The 18,995-nt window shown below is 37.9% G+C and overlaps 1 protein-coding gene across 1 annotated transcript in view; it reads right to left on the bottom strand.

Annotated features, from left to right (window-relative positions):
* LOC140160696 (E3 ubiquitin-protein ligase HERC2-like) overlaps window positions 1–18,995 on the bottom strand; it is a 118,658-nt gene that overhangs the window by 63,338 nt on the left and 36,325 nt on the right. The window contains 13 exon segments of the mRNA XM_072183983.1: window positions 373–554; window positions 1,654–2,015; window positions 2,500–2,810; window positions 3,610–3,746; window positions 4,737–4,938; window positions 6,467–6,884; window positions 7,274–7,515; window positions 8,065–8,156; window positions 8,552–8,746; window positions 9,204–9,389; window positions 10,089–10,244; window positions 17,209–17,402; window positions 18,464–18,740. Coding sequence (XP_072040084.1) covers window positions 373–554; window positions 1,654–2,015; window positions 2,500–2,810; window positions 3,610–3,746; window positions 4,737–4,938; window positions 6,467–6,884; window positions 7,274–7,515; window positions 8,065–8,156; window positions 8,552–8,746; window positions 9,204–9,389; window positions 10,089–10,244; window positions 17,209–17,402; window positions 18,464–18,740 — 2,954 coding nt within the window.

Raw genomic sequence — 18,995 nt, 5'->3', positions numbered from 1 at the left:
ACATGATATGTATCTGGAGTATCAAGAACTGCATTATGAGGCCTCTATTGTCATGATGTTCAATACTTTTGTGTGTAACTCACAGGGGTGTGAGAAACCCCAGACAAAAAAAAGAGGAACATTGCTTTAAAAAAGCTGAAAAACAGCATAAAATCAGGGTAAAAATGCCAAATATGGGCTGAAAATAAAAGAAAACACATAAATTTTGGCAATAAAAAAAGAGGAAATCAGCTGAAAGAGGAACTCTCACACCCCTGAACTCAGTGGAATGAGGTGTGATTTGCATACGGTTACAATTCAAGAACAGAGTGCTCAAATGTCAAAAAGTATGTGACCTGTGACCTATGATCTTCCTGTTTGATCTCAACTTACCTGATCGCCCCATTTCCAGTCCTGACCTCTGACCACTCTAGTGCCTATCTTCATCATCGCAGCAAGCTCTGCCCCGCTAGTTGGCAGTGGTGCTGGTGGTGGGGTACTCCTTGTCTCTTCAAATACAGTTGCTGGTAATGCTTTATCTTCATCTTCGTAGAGATGAGATTCTTGATCAGGGCCTGGGCGGGAAAAAGGTCAACAAAATATGAAAGGGACTGGCAACAATGTCCTAAAACTTACACAATTTTTTAATGTCTTGTTTCTACAGAGATCAACATGTGTGTTGTGTTCTATAAAGGACATGCCACAAAAATACAAAAATAGGGATGGCGGTCCCAAATAGGTCGTCCAAAGATATGGGTAGTGAACACCATGCATAGTAAATATTTATGTGAAATATTGTTTTTGCCTTTTTGTGATACACTTTTTTTTAAATTTTCAGTCAATTTTACAAGTTGACATCAAATGACCTTTGACCTCAGTATATGACCTTGAAAACCACCATTGCAGTAGTAATTCCAGACACTCCTTGATAAAAGAAAACAAAGCTATGCTATCTCAACGCCAATGTGCACTCTCAACCATTCAAACATGCATAGTGACAATATGGGCAATAATGATGACAGTTTTAGTTTATATTTCGAGGATTTGGAGAATGGTAAATGACACAGAAAAAGAATTACTCCCTATTCCAAAAAAATAAAGCACTAATTCTTTAGGATTAAAAAAATGTCCTGTTTTACCAAGTGAAACATAGTTAAATCCTAATACTTAAGTTAGTTCTAACTGGCAATGAAAGGCAAATTTTAATATTGGGTCCATTTTTGGAAATAAGAGCCAAAAACATGCGTTTTTAGGGCATTTTTTTGCATGCTGTGACAATCAAGCCCAAAGACGTGTATAAAGACTAATAATTTCAGGTAATACATTCTGTTTTTTGGAAAACACATTTTCTAATGTTTTTCATACCCAATTATGAAAATAACATAAAATATTAAAATTATGAGCTAACGCTTAGCCTATACTCAAGATTGCTTTGACTTATTGTGCCAAAGTCTTAAAATTTTGTGACTACAATTGTAAGACAACATGCAAAATTGCATGTCTGTTTTGGCCTATTTTCCTTCAAATTGCAAAAAAAAATTGAAAATTGACTCTCATTGAACTAAAGGATTAGGATTCATTATGTTTCATTTGGCAAAACAAGATAATATTTTTTCAATTCCAAACAATTAGTGCTGTATTTTTCTGGAATGCGGAACAGACTATCATGCTTACCTGCCAGCCGAAGTATAGTCTGGGTTAGTCCCAAGACTCCTGAATTCAACAGCAAACTAACGCCAGAGGCCAGATGCTCCGTAGTCAACAGTCCCAGCATGGCCAGAATAAACCTGGCTTGTGGTAATGTCCCTAGCATACCACTATTATCCCTATCATTGCTGACCCAGTTGCCTTGGTTTAAGGTATCGTTGGCTGCAATTACGTGACGACGTAATGAATCTACCGCCCAACTGCTCAGCTTGGAGAAGGTGATTTGCAGGACGACACGGTCGTAGGGCGGGATGAGGTTGACGTGGCTTAAGCAGTTAGACATACTCTCCCTGAGAATAAAAAGCATGGAAACATTATTGGCATATTCTCTGGAAAAGGGCTAGACAACGAAAATCTACCATCCATATACAGTCAAAATGAGTGTGATGTCATCGGGACACTAGAGAAGGTGCAGTCCATTCAACAAGTCAAAATTCAATAGAAAACAAAGGAATTTCTACAGGAAATATCTCCAAAACAATTTCATTAACTACGAATAACAATTAGTGAGTCCATGCCAGCTGCATAACATAGCATATCGTACCGATGGAATCAGGTGCAACTTACCTCTGTTCTATAGTATGATCCATGAGTCCCTGCCAGCCGCATAGCATAGCATATCGTACTGATGGAATCAGGTGCAACTTACCTCTGCTCTATAGTATGATCCATGAGTCCCTGCCAGCCGCATAGCATAGCATATCGTACTGATGGAACTAGGTGCTACTTACCTCTGTTCTATAGTATGATCCATGAGTCCCTGCCAGCCGCATAGCATAGCATATCGTACTGATGGAATCAGGTGCAACTTACCTCTGCTCTATAGTATGATCCATGAGTCCCTGCCAGCCGCATAGCATAGCATATCGTACTGATGGAATCAAGTGCTCTTTCTTCAGCATCGATAGGATTGCCTCTGCTCCGCGCAGACGATGTTCTGCTCTTTCAAGCTGACAGTATAGAGACCTTCTGAGCTTTTCCATATCAATACTGTCCCCATGCATGACAAAGTCCACTATTTGTGTCATTAGTGCAGTCTGCGTAGCCGCTCCCGTCATGCGTTGTCGCAACCATTTGAACTTGCGCGCACTGGTGATGGCGCTTACTACAGACTTCCAAGAATCCTTCAACAAAAATTATGTAGTCACATTTCTAAATATTTACATATTACTTGAAAAAACAAAACTTGAAAAATTGTCAACTCTTGGTCTTACATAAGCTACCCATTGCAAGAAATTTGCATCTTGGAGCAGTGACAAATGTTTCTGCCATTGAGGACTTGGGAGCGACACGCCTGATGTCTGGTTTTTGCGGTTCTTTGTGTTTTTGCTCTGTAATCTTCATCAAGAGTCTCTCTCATCTTTGTTTTTAAATCAAGTTTCTATTTTTAACCTATTATATATGTTTTTATATCTGTTTTAAATTGTTTTATAATGTGTATATTATATTGCTTGTATTTTTCCTGCCAATTCAGTTCGTTATATTTTATTGTATTCTGGCGCTTAGACTAGAGGCCGCATTTGCGTGTATTAGTGTGCCTTTTAGAAATCTTGTTTTATTATTATTATTATTATTAATATCTAAAAAAATAAAATGCTAGAATTGAAGGAAAACTTACTCCTAACACATCAGGCATCAGAGGTTACGGATTTGAACTTGTGCAAAAGAAACTTTGATGGAGTAGTATTCCATAAGCCTCTCAAGGCCAAGTTTATCACAATCATATAAGAGAACTTTGGCGGCTTAGAATCAACTTTTCTATTTGATATTTCACAAACTCGTTGCCAACACATTCACAGTAGCTTACACTTATTCCCGCCTTCTCTTACCCTTTTCCACACAGTTTAGTGGAAAATGTCTTTCGACATGGTAAAGTTTCAAGTTTGGAAAATATATCGTAGATGAAACAGGTATTTGGCTTACCTTATCCTTGGATTCTTTGCCTTCATCTTTGGATAGTAATTTCTTGGGGAACACTTTGACCATTCCATCTCCTCCTGCAGCTCCTGCATCCTCCTTCATTTTCCCTTCCTTTCCTCCTTTCTCATCTTTACTCAGTCCTGTATGTGTAAAGATGGCAAATTATGTCATATGACTTGTACAGATTGCAAGTATCTGTTCGTTTCATTGTGAATGAGAATGCTAGTTTTTAACCATAAAGATAACAGAAAAGTTTTGAGTCTCTCCCCTCCCAAGAAAAATCATGCACATGGGGCGGAAATGAGAAGTCCTTATATACCAAGCCTTGGTATCTAGAATCCATAAAATATCTTGTGTGTCAGCTTTATGTGTCTCAATATATTCAAACACCGCAAGGTTATGCTCCCCTCCGACGCACCTGAAGTTAATTTTCTCATTGACTTGTGTTTACACAGTGAAATTGCAGCTCAAGTAACTGTGAAAATTCAAAATTTGACAACATAATCCTATACACTTTTAGCACATGCTGGTACACAACAGTGAGCTAGATACTCAGCGGGTGTGAGGCCGTTAAACTGTTCGACAAGGTAGTTTTACACTCTGCCGATTTAGTAAACACTGAAGCGGGGTTTTGATCGGCTAATTGAATCACATCATCATCACATCAGCATTTCATTCGGTGCATAAGCTGCGTAGTATCGCCTGACGCAGGCGTGCCATAGGTCTTTTTATTAAAAGGAAAGATCGCATCCCATTTGCTGGAAGGATCTGGCATGGTTGGGTGAAATAATTTGAAGTCAACTCTTACATTAATTGCATTGAAACTAAAGTAATGGCAAACTCCTTGCAAAGACAATATTGACACCCTGTAAATCTCTAGAACTAGAAAAACCTTAATCCTAAAGAATTTAAAAATTTAAAAATTCTGGCAAACTGTGTATTAAGAAGAAAATGTGAGAACTATTATATCTTAATTTCTTATCAACTTGCCCCATGACCCAAGATTGAGTTACAATGCTCAAATGTAAAATGAGAAAACCAGATAAATACGCAGTATGTCAAAGCACACAGCAGTGGGTGAAATAGCCCGATGATGCGAGGTAACCCTTAAGACGAGGTATATAACATACCTGCTTTTGCCGCAGCCCTCTTGTCTCTTATCATTTTTATCACAATCTGTTTCCATCTTGATGTTGTCGTCAAGATTTTCAGTCTTGACATAGCCGACACTTCGTTGCCGATAGCTGGACGGAGCTCGTTGAAAACAAAGCGGCATCTCTCCATCACAGGGGAGCACACTTCTTCATAGGAGCGAGTTTGGTCTTGATGCATCTACATGGGGAAAAAAAAACAAATATATGTGACATGATCTGGTCCATGGAGGCATTTTTGAGAATTGAATTACTATAATTATTACCTTATACAAACATTAAACTCTCATATGAAGAGCTTATTTCCAAACCGTGTTAAGTCCACCCACCTTCAAAATTGAGATTTTGATGAAAATGGGTAGTGAGTAACTAGGGCTATCCAGCAATGTGTGTGTTTTTTTCCAAAATTAGCCAAGTCCCGAAATATTGACACACAAAGTATCGATTTTTTTCCAAAACGTGTGAAGTCCAATCCAGTTTTGTAGCAAACTGTGTTAAGTCCACGAACAATGCCCTTGTGGGCAGCTTGTAGGCAAGTAGCACAGCATAGGGCGTCCAATAGTTAATCGCCCAAGTTCTGCATGATTGATAACATTGCCTTGCTTTGCGCCTTCGTTCTTGTTTGGTCCTGAGGCTAGTATTCCTGAATTTGGTCTGCATAAAAAGTTGTTGTTGTTGGTGGTTTTTTTTAATAATTAGTAGGCCTAGTTTGTATGGCATTTCTTAAATATTTGATAGATACCTCCAGAAAGACATGAAAAGGGTGGGAAGGGGGAGAGGGAGAGGTTGTGATTGTAGAATTAATGTAAGAGGATGGTGGTAGAGTTAGTTTTTGATATTATTATTTTGTATGATTATCAAAATGTGCTACTAAATTCAAGGTATTATTTTAAAGTTAAAGGTATAAAAAAACTTAGGACTTAAAGACTTAAAAAACTTACAGCTGTCAATATGAGATTAGGGTGGCAGCATGCAGGGGAGGGGGGAATTGTGATAACTGATAATGTGATAAAACAAGTGGGTATTTCAGGTCATCACTTATTGTCAGTGAAATGATGTTTATTCAATTCTGAGAAATGCAATACAACTCAGTTTTGAATTTTGAACTATTTTAAACATCGAATTTTGGTAAAAAATGGTCCTACATATGTCACCTTCACTTCACTGTAATTTTATAGAAATCGAACTTTATTTCATTGCCATAAAGAAAATTCCTGATTTTCTTCAAAGTGAATCTTGTGGACTTAACACGGTTTGGAAATAAGCTCTTCATATACTGGAAACTCTAAAAGGTCTAGCATTCATGTTCCAAAAATATGAAGTTTTGTGATGTCTATTTTCTATGCATCATGCCCTTTGGACTCACAAATGCACCAGCCACCTTCCAGCGACTTGTGGAGCCCAATGCCATTGGATTCGCAAATGCACCAGCCACCTTCCAGCGACTTGTGGAGCCCAATGCCATTTGGATTCGCAAATGCACCAGCCACCTTCCAGAGACTTATGGAGCTCAATTTCAGTCCTTTTTTCCTGATTTTTCGATATTTTTTTTTTCATTTACAGCAACTTGGATATATCGATTTTCTTCAGAAAAGGATATCAGGGATATTGATATTATTGGACAGTCGATTTATTGATTATTATCGATATATCGATGGTCCTACTCAAAGGTTACAAATGCTGTACAGATCCATAACTTTACTCCTTACCTTTATCAAAGACCTCTTTGCTTGATATACCACACGACACACATCTGCAATAGATTTAGGCAATGACCCATGTCGTCCATGTAATATCCCTTCTCCCTGAGCTCCGTGCTCGACAAGAGCTAATCCTGCATGTCCCAAATCGTGATGCTTAAGAATAGATGCCATCAGAAGCCTGCCTGTTACTTCTACGGGGTGAGTCGGTGGAAATTCCAGCGGCATGATGAGATGGTGGGTACGACAGTACTTGTCGCAGTGTGACAGGAAAGTTTTCACCATCAAGTCTTGGTTCCTCCAATCTGATAATGCTTGGAGGAACGGTTTGGCGGCATCGGCCTGCGAAGCTGATCGGGAGAACACCTTTTGATTGTCTTCATATTTTGGTTGCGAGGGGGTAGATGCCTGGCTTCCTGATGTGCTCCTAGAATAGACACAAATGGAAGTTTAACTATTTAATTTTGAACTCCTTGTTACACCCAGTATACCACAGAATAACTAAAAAATTTATTTTTATTAGGGTAAAATAAAACCAGAAATCACTTAACAGAGAAAATACACAATAAAATAATGAACTAGACCAATAAGGACAGAAAAATTGGGGAGTAACTATGTACCGTTCCATCAATACATTAATGAAAAAGTCTGCAAACTGCTGGAAAAGTGAGTACAATTACACAAAAACATCTGAAAATGGGTTAAAAATAAATTTGTGTGGATTTTGACATCACAAAGTCTAATTCCCACTGTTTTGACTGGAAATTCTCATGCCTGCAAGATAATCAACATTTACAACAAAATAAACAAACCTACCTGGAGTCTAAGCGGTCATCTTGGTGATGGAATAAGCTCGGGCGTTGACCTAATTGCAGGCCGCCGCTGAGCAGTTGCGAATTGAGCCATGTTTGGTACTCTACTTCTGGAGTAGACAGAGGCAAGCTACGAGCTTGATGGCATGAATGTAGGCCTATCAAGAGACCCAGGGCTCTCTCTGTGTCCATCAATGGAGATGATATTGCATTGGTATCTGATCCAATCACTATGTCATCATCAGGCTGCATAAGACAAGTATTAAAAAATATCATTAGAAAATGTAATAAATTTGATCTATTTGCTATTTGCCTGGCTCATTGAAGATGACAAAAGCTCTTTTCCACTTCCTTTCTTCATATCTTCAACAAATGTTGTTGTTTATGTTTAGGATGATGAACAAAATGGAAGCCTATTTTCCATACTATAAGCACTGTAACAATTGAACTTTTTTCAAAAGCCATATGTGTATATTACTGTGCTACATTTTTTGTCTGAATGTTGTATCCTGTGATGGTCATGGATGGACATCCAGGCACCGCACTTCCTAAAAGTTGAGTTGGCCCAGCAACGTTAAATGCGTTGATATTAATTCCAATTTATGTGTGCATGCCCTTATTTAAGCTATTACACGCAAGTTGTTTACAAACAGGCAGCTTGTTTTCACCAACGTGACATGTTGTCGTCCCGCTTCGTTCCCCGCATATATCATGCTAGATTCAAAAACTATCCTGCATGTAAGTATAGATGACTGAATTTATTCTTTATCATCAAATTTTGACTGACTGACTTACCCCAACATAGATTCCTACTAGGTGTCCAGACATCGCTTGCTTGGCCGTTGATGAATGCCCTGCTCTGTGGAATGCCTCACTTGCATCTTTAGCTGTAATAAGAATGAACAAGAATAAAGAAAGTTCATACAGACTTTCCAATTTTAGAATGTCATGACTTTTACCTGGCCTAAGAGTTCATTTCTAATTTAGCACTTGCTATTTGAATGTTTAGCAACAATGAGCAGTCCACACCATTTTCAATGATTTAGGTAAACTTTTAAATGTGTTCTTGTTCAGAGAACACCCAAGCTTTTTCAAAACTGAAATCCACAAAGAACGTATGTGCATACCAACTGCAACTGGTGATTTTTCTGAGAAATGCAACTTCAAAAATATGCTAGTTTTGAAAAATATGATGTGCTAACATATGTATGATTAATATCATTTTAAAATGTGAAAAGATTTAAACATTGTGAATGTCGATAGGAAGAACTGTAAAGCCTACCTGCATACTGCAGTAATGTGTCACTCCCGCACGGTGCTTGAGCATGGAAGTCCTTCAGATCATATACTTTATTATCTATGACAACCCACAGTCCACCGTCTTTGTTGTGGTTCTCCAGATCTGCTTTACGAATCAGAGGCACATCCTCCATCGCACCTGCCATCATATTACATGTTTGGTTGACTGGAATAGAAGCTGTGTGCATGTATAGAAACCAATGACGGGTTGTTATGTTAAGGACAGGATAAAGGGAGACAAGTTCATCAACACCTGAATTTGAGATTTCTTGATACTTATAAACACTAAGATGTATTTGTTCACTGGTAAAATAAAACTTTTTAATATTTCCTCCCATTTTTTTTCTTGATTTAAAAATCACTATATTACTCTTTCCTCAAAAATATGAATGCAAAAAGTAAACTTTCGGCACTATCGTTTAGAGCTCATCAAAATCTAGGGAATGTTTTCTCAATTTTTCAAAATATTGTTTTGTAAAGTGTAGGTCTTAATGCTAGACATTTTTCATGTTGGTAAGATTCATGTAAAAGTCAAGGCTGTTTAACTTGTAAACCATGGTTAACATATGAACTTGTACAGTCAATACGGATAACAATTAACATGCACCTAAAGAAGGAGTTCATTGCAATGTTACCTGTAAGTCCTGGCCATGCAAGATCATCAGCATCTTCTGAAGTCATGCCAGGTGCTACCTTGTTGAATTTATCCAACTCATCTATGAGTACCCCTAGGACCGGTACAGCACCACACCGTTGCATTACCAGTGGACACTTGACTTGCAGTAGGACCATGCAACTCACTAATTCTGGTAGTAATACACCTATTACAGTAAAGCATAAGAACACCAAAACAAGTGTTATTTTTATTCCGATAGTGTCTATACTATAGACAGTTGATTTACTTAGTAAATATAAGTAAGATGGTTGATGCAATTGACAGCCCCCCCCCCTGCCACTTTACCCCATCATAATTAGAATTACATAAAGCTAGGTTGCTTTGTGTTCCTTATTCAATGGTTTTCCTGCACGCTACTGAACTAACTACAAAACATAAATTTATCCTCAGATGTTCTGAATGTCATATCTCTTGAAGGAGTTGCCCTACTTCTGTGAAGTTTACAATCTTTACAAGAAATTCAAATAAGGAGTTCAAATATGCCATTGCTTTTGGTGTAGGGTATGGAGGAAAAAAAAGTTTTGATTGAGAAAATTATCCAAATTACTTATGATTTTTGAACGTCCTGTATCTCATTAAGGCAACAAAACTCTTTTTTTTAAAGCTTACATTATTCTTAGTACATCTGAAAAGGTTTTAACAGAATAGTGTTTATGGCAGTAAATAAGAGAAGAACTACATTTTGTACTTTTCCAACCAGAAAATAAATCAAATTTAACTATTCAGGTTCAATTATTTAAATCCATTCTTTTCCTTTCATATTTGCATTAACTGAAGTTAGTAAGAAGTGATCTAATCCACACCGTGTTTTAGACACAAAATTTATTAAAAATATAAACCTTACCTGATAAATCTGATTCTATGATACTTGCTACAGATGAGAACTGTGTAGAACTTGGTGCTGCTAATTTGGCAGCGGTTGGCATGATATCGCGTACATGTGCCGACAATAATGACACATATTTGCGCAGGAGAGACCCAGCACCAAGAAGCTCTGCATCTGTGAAAATGGAAATCATAATTACATGTGTTAATTGGCAGTCAAGTTCAATCGATAAGGCGTTTAACTATGGTGTGAGAGATTTCAGACTCGAACCCTGGTGGTGGTTTAGACGTAAGGTCTCTGGGAAAAATTGTGTTAGCTTGAAATTCCCCTGGATAAAAACACTTATCTTTTCCGAGAGCATGTCCCCTTCCCTTCCCTTGTCTTTTGGTTATGTTTTGTAAAGTAGCTTTGATTTGCTAATTGCATTTGATTTTAGGGAAAGGCTAACTTTCAGGTCTTCCAGCCTTTTCCTCCATATGTATCATGTTTGTATATTTTATGGAAATAAAAAATATGAATATGAATATTACTGCTAATTGTCTAGTTGTAATGTAAGTGTAGATACCTAAATGGGCAAATCCATTAAAATTCTATACTCCCTATGTGTGAGATTAAGGTTAATGTGTTCCATAGGGGTATACTGATTATAAATGGGACAGTCCATGATTAGGACCCGATATATCTGTGAAGCCCTCCCATTTACATTTAATGTCGCTATATATTCACTCTGTCAATGTGGCTCGTTCTCGCAAGAGGTATTTTTAAGAGTTTAAACTTGAAGTGGTAGAATTTTATGAAGGCTATAATTTATACTGTCACATTAGAATTGTAGCTTAGTAATTAATTTAGTATTTTCATTTGAGTTTGATATAATTGCGCGTCATCGCGTATTTTTAAAAGCATTTCTTGTAACTTAAAGGTTATAATAGGTCGCATCAGGCTTGTGTAGTCACTGCCCTGTTTGGTCATTCACCCTGTATAAGCATTGATGGTTGAATAATACCATTGATTGAAAAGTTTTGGGTGTTCAATTCTTTTTTGTTAGGATCTTTTCATAACTTTTCTTTTGCGCTGCACACCTGGGCTTTAGTTGTAATGAATTGATGAGTGTTCAGTGATACAATGGTAGTCAATGCTTTGTTTGTGTTTGTGCGCTGATTAATGCGTATTTTGAATTGAGAAAGTGGAATGTATCTCAATGAGAAGTCACTCCGTCTCAGACCATCAGGATGTTGAGTCATTGCATAAATTGTCTCAAGATTTCACATGCATTATTTTCAAATTTTTATCTTGAAATAGACTTGGTGATGTATAGGTTATTTCAGTATCATTTCGACTTCGGTTGATGTGTACTAGTTTATTGACATGATTGTCATTTGGACCAGGTTTTAAAAATATAACTCTGGCAATTGATACTGCTGATGGCATGGGAAATACAGTGTCTTCCATGTCACGAAGGAATGGACATCAGTTATTTTGGTTTGTCGGTGAGGGATTCCTCGACCACTACTGTTGCACTAGTAATTGGTCCTGGATAAACATCTCTTTTTCATAGAGCAAGAGGACTATAAGTACATTTACTATATGAACTTTAAAACTCAATGGATTCTTTTTAACATCCTGATATTCATGTAATGGTGATAGTAAACATTGTATAGTTCATCAATACCAGGTATGTCTGCTTGGATGTTTTGGATGTTTTAAAACATACTGAGATTGGAATAATTGTCAAGTTCTACCTTATATGGTTATCAAAAGCATTATATCACTCTAGGAGCTGAAATATTCCGGATCCACCTTTGTATTCTAATTATATTTCTGTATATGTATTTGTTGCTAAAAAAGTTTGCTTATGTGTATGTTTATAAATATCTTTGTTTTTGCATCTTATTTTGTTGGATAGCCATCAGATATCATAGTCAGATTGTTCTCTTAAAATTTGGGTGACATATACCAAGCGTCAAAGAAGTAAAAAATAGACGGCAAGAACATACTTAGATGGGAAAGGCAAAAGACGGACCTTATTCTTAGCAAGAGTCGTCAGGTGAGGGCTAGTAGAAGTGCGTCATGGCCAGAGCTAGAAAAGAAACTGACAGAAGCAATACTGCAAAGTAGAAGCAACTTGATCTTTCCCATCCTCTTACTTTCTCCCAAGGCTCATTTCAGAATTTCACAACTAGAAACAATTTGTCATTCAGAGCCGCAACATCGACAGTGCAGAACCCGCCATCAGACAAGCAGAAGATTTTGCAGGAATTCCACCGATTTATACGGAGGAATGCTGTAAGATGTGCTACAGCAAGACATAAGAAGACTCCCCAAGTAAAAATGTTATAGCCAACACGGATCTGCCCTTTATCTTCGGAGGGGGCAAAACATATGCTCCTAAAGGGGACAAGACCATCTGGGTTCGTGAAGGGAAATCTGGCTAGGATAAGAGACAATGCACAGTGCACTGCTCACAATATTTGCCGATAGGGAGCCACGTGTGAAGCCGACGTTAATATTCCGAGGGACCTGTACACGCATCACTTAAAAAGAAAAGGAATCATGGGACAGTAAGGTGGAGGTGTACTTCCAGGCTAACGCCTGTGCTTTGAAGTAAAGATACACCGCTGGATCGATGATATGTGGCACCCAGCGGTAGAAGGTCTTGGCAAGCAGCGGCTGTTGGTCGCTGATGTACACAGGGCTCAGACGACCAACAGAGTCTTGAAGCGGCTAAAGGAGGTTGGGACAACACCTGCCCTGATCCCCCAGGGTACACGTCACTTATCCAACCACTCGATGTGTCTGTCAATCGTACCTTCAAACAGAAGTGCAATGACCTTTTCACGCAACACATGCAGGTGCGTATAATTGAAAAAAAAAATTATGAAAAATAAAAGAAAGACAGCGGCATGTAATACAAAATTGTTAAATGTATGTAGTGACATGACACTCCAATCACTAACTCTTATCTTCGTTTGTATTCCTCTCCACAGAGCAACTTGTCTGCAAATACCAACAATGAAATAACAGCAAGCCAAAGACAAAATCTTATCACCAAGTGATTTGGAGAAGCATGTGAGGACATTGGCACAACAAGAAAAGGAACCATCATCTGGGAAGACAAAATCTTATCACTAAGTGGTTTGGAGAAGTATGGGAGGACATTGGCACAACAAGAAAAGGAACCATCATCTGGGAAGACAAAATCTTATCACTAAGTGGTTTGGAGAAGCATGGGAGGACAATGGCACAACAACAAAAGGAACCATCATCTGTGAAGACAAAATCTTATCACCAAGTGGTGTGGAGAAGCATGGGAGGACATTGGCACAACAACAAAAGGAACCATCATCTAGGCCCAAAGACAAAATCTTATCACCAAGTGGTTTGGAGAAGTATGGGAGGACATTGGCACAACAACAAAAGGAACCATCATCTAGGCCCAAAGACAAAATCTTATCACCAAGTGGTTTGGAGAAGCATGGGAGGACATTGGCACAACAACAAAAGGAACCATCATCTAGGCCCAAAGACAAAATCTTATCACCAAGTGGTTTGGAGAAGCATGGGAGGACATTGGCACAACAACAAAAGGAACCATCATCTGGGCCTTTGAAAAATGTGGAATTTCTGTAGCTAATGTTGTTGAGACACAAATATGCAGGTTTAATTGTTCGTATATGTTATCGATGATTGCTCAAAACCCTCACGCTTTTGTGAATGGTGCTCTTCATGTTGGCATGTTTTCAACAGCACTTGATAGTAGGCACATATGCTTCACAGTATTGCAAATTTGCTATGGGATTTGCTATGTTATGAGGCATTATTAGAAAATTCTACACTACTATTTTACGGCACTTCACCTTTAGCAGATGGGAAACCAAATAGCAATTCCGGGGTTAAAGTAAACAACTTGACCGGAACAAAAAGTGGGACAGTCAGGGGTAGGCACTCTACTCTTTTTTAAAGCAATAGCAATTATATGCACTGATATGGCTTAATGTCCCTCTGAAGAACAAGCCTCCAAGAGACAAACAATCCAACCTTGTTTACGGTTTTAAGTGTGGGGATCCGGACAGCATAGAAGCATGCGAGGTGAAACAAAACAGTCCCTCAAAGCCAGGTTTGATATAAAATTGGATGGATTGAGCATGATACACAAAGAGCTGTGAGTTTTAAAAGATATCGTGCGAGGCGATAGCCGAGCAAGATATCTTTTTAACTCACAGCGAGACCAATATCTTTGTGTATCGTCTTGTAAAGGATCCATTCAATTTTATCATTATTATCTTTGAGAATCTGTTTTTGGTCAAAATGTGATTTTGGTCAAAAGCGTGATTATTGGTCAAAAAGTGATTTTTGGTCAAAAAAGTGATTTTTGGTCAAGAGAGTGATTTTTGGTCAAAAGAGTGATTTTTGGTCAAAAATGTGATTTTTGGTCAAAAATGTGATTTTTGGTCAAATATGTGATTTTTGGTCAAATATGTGATAAATGTGATTTTTGGTCAAAAATGTGATTTTTGGTCAAAATGTGATTTTTGGTCAAAATTGTGATTTTTGGTCAAAAATGTGATTTTTGGTCAAAAATGTGATTTTTGGTCAAAATTTTAATTTTCTCGATTATATTCTGTAACCGCCTAAAAGTGGGGTCGTTAAACGGTGTTACGATATCAATACACTACATGTATGGTGATCGTGGACTGCAAGCTGATGCAGAGACCTCCGTGTTCAGGTGAAATCGGTCGCCAATATCCAGAATAATTGGTTTTTAAAAAATGTGTATAAAGTATAGGATGGCAGATTCTCAAAGCATAATAATGGACAGCATAGGCGTCCGAGTTCTAGTGATGGGCAGCCGGATTCCTCTATATATACTCATGTGAAAACATCCGGACACCAAATTGATATGTAGGTCATAGCTAATGTTGTTGAGACACAAATATGCAGGTTTAATTGTTCGTATATGTTATCGATGATTGCTCAAAACCCTCACGCTTTTGTGAATGGTGCTCTTCATGTTGGCATGTTTTCAACAGCACTTGATAGTAGGCACATATGCTTCACAGTATTGCAAATTTGCTATGGGATTTGCTATGTTATGAGGCATTATTAGAAAATTCTACACTACTATTTTACGGCACTTCACCTTTAGCAGATGGGAAACCAAATAGCAATTCCGGGGTTAAAGTAAACAACTTGACCGGAACAAAAAGTGGGACAGTCAGGGGTAGGCACTCTACTCTTTTTTAAAGCAATAGCAATTATATGCACTGATATGGCTTAATGTCCCTCTGAAGAACAAGCCTCCAAGAGACAAACAATCCAACCTTGTTTACGGTTTTAAGTGTGGGGATCCGGACAGCATAGAAGCATGCGTAGGTGAAACAAAACAGTCCCTCAAAGCCAGGTTTGATATAAAATTGGATGGATTGAGCATGATACACAAAGATATTGGTCGAGCTGTGAGTTTTAAAAGATATCGTGCGAGGCGACAGCCGAGCACGATATCTTTTTAACTCACAGCGAGACCAATATCTTTGTGTATCGTGCGAAAGGATCCATTCAATTTTATCATTATTATGCTTTGAGAATCTGTTTTTTGGTCAAAAATGTGATTTTGGTCAAAAACGTGATTATTGGTCAAAAAAGTGATTTTTGGTCAAAAAAGTGATTTTTGGTCAAAAGAGTGATTTTTGGTCAAAAGAGTGATTTTTGGTCAAAAATGTGATTTTTGGTCAAATATGTGATTTTTGGTCAAATATGTGATTTTTGGTCAAAAATGTGATTTTTGGTCAAAAATGTGATTTTTGGTCAAAAATGTGATTTTTGGTCAAAATTGTGATTTTTGGTCAAAAATGTGATTTTTGGTCAAAAATGTGATTTTTGGTCAAAATTTTAATTTTCTCGATTATATTCTGTAACCGCCTAAAAGTGGAATTCGTTAAGCGGTGTTACGATATCAATACACTACATGTATGGTGATCGTGGACTGCAAGCTGATGCAGAGACCTCCGTGTTCAGGTGAAATCGGTCGCCAATATCCAGAATAATTGGTTTTTAAAAATGTGTATAAAGTATAGGATGGCAGATTCTCAAAGCATAATAATGGACAGCATAGGCGTCCGAGTTCTAGTGATGGGCAGCCGGATTCCTCTATATATACTCATGTGAAAACATCCGGACACCAAATTGATATGTAGGTCATTCGAGGATGTTACCATACTAGATTGTAAGAAGATGTGGTTTGAACTGGGAGTTCGAGAAGCTATTTCGGAACGACTGGAGAAGCCTCCCCTCAACAAACGAGGGGGCTGAGATTTCAGCTTTCACATGCATGGGATTCATCAATAATCAATATTCCTTGCCGGCTGACACGGGACAAGTCTCCAATTACGATCAATACAGGAGCATCTTTGTAGGTGCCAGATGAAGTTGAATGAGATTGGATGAAAATTTGCAAAATTCGTAAGTTATTCCAGTATTTTATTCATAATTCACCTTCTGTTTCTACAACTGGATGATTCATGATATACATCAACATTTGTCCCTCCGAAGGTTGGTGCACTCTCATGGCTCATTTTCCCCACACTAAATGTACGATTGGGTGAGCGTTATCTCATGATATATCAATTAAATTGAGACCTTCCCTTAACCCAAGCCAATACCCACAAAGGATTTACCCTGGACAATCGACAAGGGTTCGAGCCTTGGGCTTGCCTTAGGTGAAAACTATCTTCCCTCCCAAAAAGTTCCTATATGGTCGGGAATCTTTCAATTAAGTTCAGTAACATCACAGAATTTATTGCACAATTTCATCTCACCCCCATACACTGCTTAGCATGTGCAGATATAGATAGTGTATGTGCGACGTCCGTGATTCGGAAGTCACATAAAGCCATCTCCCGTGTACAGGAAGAGTCAAAACCCTGTGCATGTTTAGTGTCAGAGCTATTCGAAAAGAGAAGGGGGACCATCTCCGGTTCTGATACCTGCAATCAATCCTAGGTTCCAGGATTGTGCATAGATAAACTGTGCACGTTAAGCCCGTGCGACAATACTCAAATTGCGGTATGCACGTATATAGGAAGAAGAAGACCAGAGGCAAGTACCCTGCACCTCCCAAAATGATGCCAAGTTCACATCTTACCTGTATTTGGTGCTGATGCTTTTTGCTTCTCCTCTGACACAGGTAAAATGAAAGCAACCAGTAGTCTTTGGAATTTGAGCAGTAATTCAAGCGAGGCAGACATCTCATTTTTTACCATGGTGGGAGGCGGGTCATTTTTGCTGAAATCGGATGACAGCTCACGAAGCTTGGATAAGGTGATGGACGAGGCATTCCTATAATATAAGCAAACATTAAATGGGTGATGATATTTGCAGCTCAGCAGTTTTTTATGGCATTAATGGTTTTTACTTGTTGTTTAGTCGCATCCAGGATTCTAGAGTAATATAAAGCGACTGATTTGCGCAAATGAAGTCAGTCACACATACTCAGTGTGCAATGTGGCAACTACTCCCCATTCCAGAAAAATACAGAACTAGTTTTTTTGGATTAAAAAAATATCATCCTGTTTTGCCAAATGAAACATAGCCAAATCCTAATCCTTTAGTTAGTCCAAACTGGCAATAAAAGTAAAATTTTAATATTTTTGCAATTTGAGGGGAAATGGTCCAAAAATGCAATTTTGCATGTTTTCTTACAATTGTAGTCACAAAATTGTAAGATTTGGCACAAGTCTAAGCATTAAAAATCTTGAGTATAGGGTAAGAATTAGCTCATAATTTTAATAACATATGTTATTTTTGCTAATTGGTTATGAAAAAGATTGGAAAATGTGTTTTCCAAAAACAAAAATACATAACTTGAAATTAGTCTTTGTTCAAGTCTTTGGGTTTGATTGTCACAGAATACGAAAAAGGTCAAAAAACGCAGTAAAAATGCATGTTTTTGGCCCTTATTTTCAAAAATTAACCAAACAATAAAATGTTACTTTCATTGCCAGTTACGACTAACTAAAGGATTAGGATTTAGCTATGTTTCATTTGGCAAAACAGGATATTTTTTTAATCCAAAAAAATTAGTTCTGTATCTTTCTGGAATGGGGAGTAGTATGTCCTGTGTAAGTGATCGACTTGTGTAAGAAGAGATGCATACTTTGTCAAAAGTTAAAAAATCTAAATTACAAAAAAAAGAGGAAATTTGTGTTTTCTTTCCATTACGCCATCTTAATGTAATAGTTTACCTCAAAGCCCCCATGCACATTAGTAAAATCACTCGCTTTTTTATCCACCACACAGAAATCTCACATCTGACATTGTCAAACGTGAAAATAGCCCCGGTCGTAATCTCAATAAAATTCTTCATCTTGACCACATCTTATGTATACCAACTGCCTTACCTCAATAATTGTTGAACTAGCTGCAACAATGGGATACTTGTACTGATGTCATCCCTAATATCAGCTTTGCTATACTTGGCTCCGTCTTCAGCCCCTTCTCGTTCATCACTCAAGGGAAGATCTGCTATGTCTTTCTCCTTAAGACTTTCCATCTCCCTTACTTCTGCTCTTATCGCTGCATAGAGGGCGCTTTCCAGTCCGCCGTCAGCCATGAGACTGCCGACCAGCAGATCCATCATGAATCGTCTACCTGGGGTCATTGAGACGCTCTCTCCTCCTGGTAAAAGCATAAGTATAGGCCAGATATTAAGTTTTACGTAACATACAGATTGTTGATAATAATAAACAACACTTAATATAGTGAATACAGAACCTGATCAAAGTTCTTTACAAAAAGTACTTTTAAAAATATAATACAAAATAGAATAGCTGAATCATGAAGAAACAAACAAAAAGGTGTAATACAGTGGCACAATCAGTACATGTGAGTTGTTAGGTTACTGTATGAGTATCCAATGCGCTACATGCTTTA

The sequence above is a fragment of the Amphiura filiformis genome, chromosome 9 (genome assembly GCF_039555335.1).
Source record: "Amphiura filiformis chromosome 9, Afil_fr2py, whole genome shotgun sequence".
NCBI classification, from domain to species: Eukaryota; Metazoa; Echinodermata; class Ophiuroidea; order Amphilepidida; family Amphiuridae; genus Amphiura; species Amphiura filiformis.
This window is presented reverse-complemented; position numbering and strand designations above follow the sequence as displayed.